This window comes from Periplaneta americana, chromosome 15, assembly GCF_040183065.1.
Source record: "Periplaneta americana isolate PAMFEO1 chromosome 15, P.americana_PAMFEO1_priV1, whole genome shotgun sequence".
Classification (NCBI taxonomy): domain Eukaryota; kingdom Metazoa; phylum Arthropoda; class Insecta; order Blattodea; family Blattidae; genus Periplaneta; species Periplaneta americana.
The window spans coordinates 45,118,358-45,127,966 of record NC_091131.1 but is presented as its reverse complement, the minus strand read 5'-3'; the positions used below and the strand labels follow the sequence as shown (position 1 = coordinate 45,127,966).

General features: G+C 36.1%; 1 protein-coding gene across 1 annotated transcript in view; it reads left to right on the top strand.

Annotated features, from left to right (window-relative positions):
- Window positions 1-547: 547 nt before the first annotated feature.
- Window positions 548-9,609, top strand: part of LOC138714838 (double-stranded RNA-specific editase 1-like) — a 35,973-nt gene continuing 26,911 nt past the window's right edge. The window contains exons 1-2 of the mRNA XM_069847021.1: window positions 548-785; window positions 3,721-3,941. Coding sequence (XP_069703122.1) covers window positions 746-785; window positions 3,721-3,941 — 261 coding nt within the window. The 5' untranslated portion in view covers window positions 548-745. The remainder of the gene's footprint in view (window positions 786-3,720; window positions 3,942-9,609) is intronic.

Sequence of the window (9,609 nt, the reverse complement as noted above, 5' to 3'; positions counted from 1 at the left end):
CGACCGTGAAGAATAGCTCAGATAAAATTTTTACGAAACTGTCCTTTGTTAGTTTCTACCATCACGGCCAATTCTAGCACCGGATAGACTTTCAGCCAAAAGAAATGTTAGTACTATTAAACATGGCATTTTTGTAAATACGATTTAGAATATTTCTTGGCATCGTGGTCACAAAAAATGTATAGGCCTACGATAGTTGCAGTATTTCTATAATAGATCAATAAAATATAGAATGCATATTTGGTTGTATTACTCTTTTAGGTAACTGTAAACTTGATCAAAAATTAATTTTAATTCGATATGTCGTTATTTTTAGTTATTGCTATAAAAATAAGCTAATTGTGACATTTAACCTCATCAATTTGTTAAACCAATAGCGATTCTTATACTTTTAGAGAAAATGGCGTTGGTCACCCACGCTAAAGACATTACACCAACATTGAAACAATTAAACCAGACGAAACTAAATTAAATATGCGAATGAAACTATCTGTAATGTAGTGATTTTCGTATTACAATTTTGGCTCTACTGGTAAAATTGGTTGACGAGGACGCGTATTTGGTCTCTTTCGCGCCGCCTCGTCGTTGATAGAGGAAGACCTTCAATCAATACGCTGAAATTTACCTAAATATAAAACGCACTGGAACTTCACACCTAAAAATATAACGTGTATAGTAATCCATTAAGGCAAACGTTTTATTGTAGAATTAAGTATTTCATTTGGCACTTATATTTGCGTGTATAATGTCGTATAACACGAGAAGACAATCCGGCCAAGGAATGGGTAAGTCACAAAAGATTTTACTAATTCTTCTTGTATTAAGTTCCCATAAATAGTTCGTGATAATTATTTCACTTATACATATAGCCTTTGTATGGGACAGGGTTATAACTTGGCGAAAGTAATGTGTAAATTATAGAGTTCCATTTTGTAACGTTACTATAAGGTCAATGCTACTGGATTGGGGACGTCAAACTATGCAATGTTATATGCGATTCTTAATCTGAAAATGAATTTATATGTGCGCATTCATTGCAGTCAGAACATGATATTTAGTTCTGAAGGAGATTTACAATTTCTTTACGGCATCATTACGATTTTATGATTATTACAATGTCGCATGCGTTACGTACTGCATACTGCATTGTGAGACATCTATCTTCCCGATATAATAGGCCTATATGTAATACTTGATTATTTAAACGAAAACAATAGTGGTAATGTGAGAAATATTTTTGATTATTTTAATGACAGTTAATTTAGATTTGTTGGCAATACATTATTGAATATATGTACATCAGTTACCTATCTGACAATGCCGGCTCCAGTATGGGGAGTCGGCATGATGGATGGAACAGCAGATGTTTTACTTTCCGACACGATTGGAACTCTGACGTAAAACACAAATTTGACGTGTTTTATATAAATTCTGGCGTAATAGATAAAGAAATATGAAATCTGAAGGGCTGGTGAAGCTAAGTTCCTTACGGGGTGTCGAATGCGCATGTGAGAGGGAGAGCGAGCGATGGGAACCGGCCACTGCACCAGTCTTTCAGGTTATGCCAAAAATACTTTATACATTTTGCTCAATGTGGGAGACTTTTAAAGCCTACCCTTAAAATTTTATAACACCACCAAAATAAATTTTGGGATCTATAATCCCACAACGATTTAAGCAAAAAAGAAAAAAGAAATTGATAGTCATGGAGTTAACTATTTTTGTACAATTTTTTCAAACTTACATTTTCGTCGTATTTTATCGTAAAAATGACTCGATTGCTTAGGTTCTGATGTATCTGGTCGTCAGAATTATGCAGGGTATGGAAATACGTCGAAAATGAAAGTTTGAAAAAAAGTTGTGAATGTTAGGTTAAGTTTTTAAAGGAGATATCCGACAATTGAAAGTATTTCTATCGTTTTTTACGGTGGTAAAATATGGCTAAAATGAAAGTTAAAAAAATTGACGAAAATCCATAATTACGAGACAACATAATAAGCTCTACAACTTAATTAGACGTGAAGTGGTGAATATAGGGTCTCTCAATCTGCTTTCAAAATAATCCCCCCCCCCCAATTGCTACACGCACAACTATTCAGATAACACACCACGATTAATTAAGAACTCATGCAATTCTTCTTCCCTCAATCTCTACCTCACTCATTCTACACCCTGTGCACAACACACCATCCACACGTGCGCCTCGCGACAGGATCGCCTTGGCTTTGAGATAATGGCGCATACGTGGAATGCGTGGACTTTGTTAATAAAAACCTAAACTAACCAAACCTAACCTAACCTTTGTATATGCAAGATGTGTAACCGGAGCACGAAGGGAACTTTTTGATTTGATCTGGAATGTGCACGCGAAAATAAATCCAGGTAACGATCACTGGTGCTGCATGAGAGGTCTGTACATGTGCCATTTCCAAGATGATCCTGTCATGAGCCCCTCCTCCAGCCACTTCCATCGAAGTCATAAAGACAAAAGACAGACCTTTGAATACTGCAGTCGATCGACCAATCGAACTCTCCCACCCACAACCACCACCACTGAAACCGAGCCACCAATCGTAACAACACATGACGAATTCAACCGTATAAATCGTAATAAATTACTAATAAAAAATGTTCCCATGATTTCCGAAAAATAAAAACCAAAACACTGTTTTCACCTTCTAAAATTATCCCATAATCAAGAACCCTTATTTAAAAAACCGCGCAGTAGTCAAACTCCATAATTACTAAATATTTTTCATCATCAAAAAATCATTATTTATTCCGTGTATGTTATTCACACGTAATTGTTTTACAATTCCCTGTACTAGAAACGCATCTTGTGCAATATTGACAACACAGCACAGCCATAAATCTGAGGTATACCTTATTTTATTTCAAGGAGTGCAGTTCGGTGGCTCCTTTGGACACCCACTTACAGATTTATGACTTCCTACACAAACAACTCTGACAATTCCGTCCTCTCCCCTCGTCCCAACATTGCACAGTTGCCACAATCCTGGTGACCCTCGAAATTATGCAGTGAAACTGATGGGATTCTTGGAATACGGAAAAGATGCGACAACTCTGCCTCCACGTGGATTTGACGGGAGCCTGTCAATTCTTCTGAACGAGGGTTGTGATTGGTTACTAACAGGAGAAGACAAGATTTCCGTCACAGTAAGGAAGACATTTATTTATGACAGCCAATTAGTAGGGGGCAGTAGAAGGTCTGTCGGCAAAGTCCTTTCTATGAAACTGCTCTCCATGAAATAAAATAAGGTATACCTCCGCACGCGTTTATACCCCCTCGTGGATAAATTTCAGAACACGGATTCTTTCCTTTCCCTCTTACTTCAAAATTCCAACCTTGTGCACACAAAGTAAATTATCGGCACTGAAAAGTGACTTTGTGCGAGATCGTGCGTATTTGCTTGTTTTCCGCACAGAACCAATACGCGGTAAGTGTGAAATACCACATATTTCGTAAGCATGATGGTACTCATTCGACAAATGCAGACAAATCTGCTCTTTTTAGTACTTTAAGATATAATTGTCAGTGAGGAATCCATATACTGAAATTTTCCCATAGGAATACAGGAATGTTCTGAAGGTGTAGAAAAATGCTTGGAAAGGGATCTAAAGGAATTTGTAGTTAATTTCGGCAATCAGTGGAAGCAGATTCATAGAAGTAAAGAGCACTCTATTGATTCCTGATGACAGGTGTTGGCCGGGGTTCTGCCCAAGTTCTCTACCATCAACAACAACAAAGAGGTGGAGGCCCTGGCAGAATGCAGTCGAATCCACCACATGGTTACAACACTCAGCAGCCCATCCAGACGGTTTCTGGAGGATATGGTGGCCAGAACGCACCATCGTATACGTCCCAGTCCCAGCAGCCGTCGTCAGGAAGCTCTGGACCTCAAGGCTATTCATCCCAGCAGGTAGGTAGAAATTTTGTGCGCTGTGCTTGTGTCATTAGTTGGCCTACTGTTGTAGCTGGTAGTAGTGATGCAGAATTAATGTTGGCAATATTCCAAGGTCAATATTTAACATTGCCCTTTCACCTGAAAGCTGGTTGAGTGGGAGTAAGGGGCGTAGAATAAGTTAAGTCCATGTTTACTATAGATTTATTAAAAATTTTGTTCCGTTAACCTAATGCCTTTAACCCTTTCAGTGTGTTCCTCTTTGTATTTTCACTTGCTAACTTGTAGCATATTTTATTGAATTGTGTTTTCATTCTTTTCCTTTATGCTGAAACTATTGGGACATACATGACTCATGCTACAGGCGTAATGGGACACACATGTTCCAGAGCTAAATATTCAGAATTGGGTGCAGAACAAAAAAATTTGTTTTTAGGTTATAATGGGGCTATAAAAATGCAACGTCACAAGAAATACTTTCTATCTTAAGGGTTGATAAATGACTCCACTGGTTAATCGAATTTTAATCTATTTTAAACATTGTAAGTTTGATGACGAAAATGCCTAATATCATTTTATAGTAATTCCATACCGAATACAAGTTCTTGCAAATATTTTAAATTTTATTGATGTGGCTATATTGTAAATAATTATTAAGAAGCAATTGACTCTGATGATATATGCAGAAAATTTTAAAAACAAAAGTTTCCAGTTCACACTTATTTTAGTCACAATTCTTTGGCAGACACGTCATTACTTCACAAGTATATTCATCATTTCAGTTGATATGTGCTCCACTATAGGTGCTCCAACTTTGATTGTGAAGAAGTAGCAACGTTAGTATACATAGATCCACCTTGGAAAAGATTAATATGTTTAAGTGGACTGAAAACTTTGTGGACCGTAGCAGTCCTTCTGGGACTATAACCTGTATGGCTGATTTTACAATTCATTTTTGATTTTCAGATAAATCTATTCAAGATAATAAATTTATTCAAATGCTCAATCATATGATTTATCAATTTGCAAATATCGTCGGTTTCTTGGTAAAAGTGACCAAGTCACATTCCAAGGCTTCCAAGCATTATGAAAATTTAAGACATAATTTTATATTAAAAACTATTAATATAAAACATTTACCTTCAAAATAACTTATTACTAACATCTAAAGAAGTACAGTTATCGTTGGATTGATCATTAAACCTTTAAATGTCTTTTCCCAATAGTTTTGCATTTTGGACTTTGTCACTTTTACCAAGAAACCGACGATATATTATTTGCTAATTACATCTTGAAAAAGATATTCATGAACATTTTCACGTGTACTGCTTCATCAGATATTAAAAATTTTGACGAAATCTAAACATAAGTCCATTAAATTGTACACAGTAATATGCATGACAGTGGTTGAATGATTAATTATGAGTTTTATGTAATGAAAAACTTATAATGGAAAAGGGTTCAATTTTGAATAATTTGTCTAATATGTTGATTTGCCGAAAAATGGAATGAAATTTATGATTATGAAATGTGAATATTAATACATATAACTCATGTTACATTTTTGTTAGATGTCACATATTGTATAAATAAAATTGTTAAAATTGATGAGATATAAAATGTAAAATATATAAAATATGTAGACCTACTTTATGTCTATTTAAGACAAATCACATGGTTTTATGCAAATTATTACCGATGTAGTTATATGCAATACACTTGTTGAAATCTTCCATAGTGACTGTTCATCAAGTTCTTGAATTCTGTCACACGTTATACGCAAAAAAAGGTCAGCGGAAGTAATGGTTCGATTAGTGTTTTTAGCATTCGTTATTCGGTAAACATTAAATGCTAAAAAATTAAATAAAAAAATTTAAACAATTTGTTACTACTGATGTGATTTTAGTCACTTTCTATTATATTTTTGGGTGAATGTTACTTATGTCCCGCCCACTATAGGAGACATAGGCCAGTTTTATACTAATCCTAAACATATTTAGTATAACTTGTTGCTTGTGAGGCATCCCAAACCGCGACCTCCACCCCTAAGAGCGCCAGTCCTTATATACCCGTCAGTCAATGCCTACTGACAAATAAAAGCAATTGACAATAGATATCTCAACGATAATTTGGTCCAGGGAGCATTCTCTTTTGGCACGAGGATGATTTATGTAACATGTTTCTAAATTAATCTTAAATACCGGTATATTCTTTAAAAAATCACTGAAAAACAAATGTGGATATAGGAAGTGGAGTGAGTACGTTATTATTATTATTATTTTTGGCGTATCATTTTTTACGTAAATAACGACAAATAAAAAGGGATTATTAGCAAGTACGTACACTGCGTTTGTCAAATGCGCATCACTATGCTCTCGAAAAGGCACTTTTCAGTGCCTGACACCCCACTTTTTTTCCATCATGTGCTACATGTTGGATCATCAGGGCTTGCAGCCTCGATACCCCGCTTTTTGCATCATGTGCTACACGTCGGATCATCGTCGGGGCTTGCAGCCCCGATACCCGCTTCCTACATACAACATAATTATATTATATTGTTACCCATTTTAGCGAGTACTGACGACCACTGCAAAATACGATAATTTGGTCCAGGGAGCATTCTCTTTTGGACAAGGATGATTTATTGTAACATGTTTCTAAATTATTAGTCTCTTAAATACCGGTGCATTCTTTAATAAATCACTGAAAAACAAATATGAATATATAGGATGTGGAGTGAGTACGAAGTTATTATTTTTTATTTTTGGAGCATCATTTTTACGTAAATAACGATAAATAAAAATTAACATGCCACATAACATTGTTTTAAGAAATACAGGAAACAAGCATCAATAATATTCACCATTCTTAATGATCTTGGGATAGAAAAAAAGTATGGGATAGAAATTACATACAAATGTGCGTGTAATAAACAATAAGCAAACCATCTTCAATTAATCATTTCAAAACAACGTGAATATAGCGTCGATTGTGTAGGAAAAAAAAAAATAAATAAATTTAGCTTCCCTTATGAAAAGATTGCCAGATTTGACAAAGCGTATTACAAATAATTTGGAAACACACCTAAAAGGTAAAATGATACACATTAGAAACGGTTAGGGAATCAGATATGCAAAATGTCAGAAAAATTTATACCTAAGTAGCGTTTGTGCTCATTTACAGTTAAGAAAGGGGGGGGGATATCATCAGATAGGTTAGAATGATTTGAATGCCGCGAGAAAAATAATAGTACGGATTGATTGGCATTGATATCTAAACCACAACAGCCATCGGTTAAGATTACTTGAAATTTCCATTATCACTCCCATACAAATGATTTCTCAATATCTGAATCGATCCTTTGAGGGCACTAATGGCTATTTCCTTCACAATGCTGTGTGTTAGACCTAGGTTTTTACATTTGTTTGCAAAGAAGGAGGGTATGGTACCTCGTGCTCCCACCATCAGACCTATTACATCAATGTGGGACAGACTATATTTATCTTTATAGAACGGGATTGTTGGTTCATAGATGCGTTTCTTTTCACTGCCCACCTCATGCGGTTGATCTGCAATGTGTCTCAAATCTGATGGTGGGATCGAGAATGTATGCTGAGTTGTTCTTAATGGCAATGATATCAATTCGCCGAACACTTCCTTGTGTGGCTAGTCCTTGCACCTCTTGAGGGACTGTAAACCCTACTTCCTTCAGTGCCTCGGCCAGCATAGAACGGACAGCATGGTGATGGATGTTGCGAAGGACCTCATTATAGGGGCAGAAGCCAAGGATATGGGGAAGAGTTTAAATCTCGCTGAGACAATGCCTACAGCGGGTACCATCCCGACTTCTACCCGGTACAGCTCGGACCGGAGCGACATAGCCTACCATTTTAAGGGCATCTATCCATTCCGAGAGGGTTAGACCTTTGTGATTTCTTATCCAGCTGTTTGCTGGGAGGAACTCTTTGTTAAGAATCACTCCTTTACCCTTTTGTTGCAATGTACACCAATTTTCAAATTCTTTGTCTCTTAAAGCGTCTAACTTTTCGAGAGTCCACAAAATTTTCACGATTATTTAAAAAAGAATTAGCAGGAGTTAATTTAAGGCTCTTTAAACATGTTTTACTCTCCTCAATAAGGTCCCTAGTGGAAGTAATGTAAGGATCATTAGTTTTGTGTAATACCCTTAAGCCGTTAATGTGTTGTAGCGTGGATTCCCAGTGTACCCTAAAAAGACCAAGACCTTTATATTTACGATGTGTATATATCATAGAATCTGGTGTGTCAGCTGGTAGTTGCAAAATTTCTTTAAGAGTGCTTTTAATAATTTTATCAGCGTTATCTAAAAAAGTATTGGGTATTGTTTTCAAGGGCATTGTCTGAAATGTGTAGATTAATGATGGGCAAATTGAGGAATTTAATATACAAAACTTTTGATCAGGATGTAATAAAGGCGACGAAATTAGCAAATCTAATCTAGTTTTTAGGTCGTTTAAAACGGTTTGGGAATCGAATATACAAACGTCAGAAAAATTAACACCTAAGTAGCGTACATGCTCATTTGCAGTTAAGCATGTAACAGTAGTGTCATCAGAAATGTTTAGTTGATTTGGATGCAATTTACCGCGACAAATATTAATAGCTACAGATTTATTTACATTTATATCTAAACCAATAGCTTTGAAACGATCAATAGCCATCCTTGTGAGTTCTAAAGCAGAGTTTTTGTTTTTAGCTATGATAACAGTATCATCTGCAAAACCAAGTACAGTAATAGGTTTTAAACCTGAAACAAGATTGAAACCGTATTCGGCAGCGATCGAGTCTTCTGACAATTCATTAAGGATGTGGTCAGTACATAGATTGTATAATGCGGGTGAAAGGGGCGATCCTTGCATAACTCCTTTTCGTAAATCTATGGGATTAGTTTTTTAATGATTGATTTCTACTCTAGTGGAATTATTTAGTTGAAGATTCAAAATTAACGTTTTCAACAAGCTTGGAATAAGCGAGCTATCTAATGTGTTTGATAGGTGCAAGTGCCCGATATTATCGAATGCCTTACTAATGTCAAGGAAAACGAGAGTTGCATCACATTTTTTAGATTTTGCAGACATTAAAATGGACCTGAGAAGGGATGTATGAACTATTGTTCCTGGAGAATGTGTAAGTCCCTTCTGATGAGGATTGAATTTTATGTATTCTCGAAGGTGTTTACCGAGGATGCGTTCAATTACCCTACGTAACACGGAACAAATAGTAATTGGTCTCCAGTTTTTAAAGTCATTTTCGTCACCAGGTTTATAAATGAGAACACTTCTTGCGGTCTGGAAGCATGGAGGTACGTGACTAGTCTGGAGCATTCTTGTAGCTATGGAGGAGATGATTTCTGCAGCAATATCATCCTTCAGAACTCTCATCAGGACGTGGTCAGGGCCAGGAGCGGTGTCCACCGTGATTCGAGATATTGAAAGCGCAACTTCTGACTTGGTGATAGATTTCTGGAATGTTTCATCTAATTCGAGTATTTCTGCTTCGGTGTAATGGGATGGATATTCTGATCGAATATTGTTATTTGGTTGAGAAAAATTTGAACTGTAAAGTTGTTGCACCTCGCTGACATCTAATATTGCACGTTGGTTTATTTTGACTCAGCACTGTTCTTATTGCTTTCCGCCGTTGATTG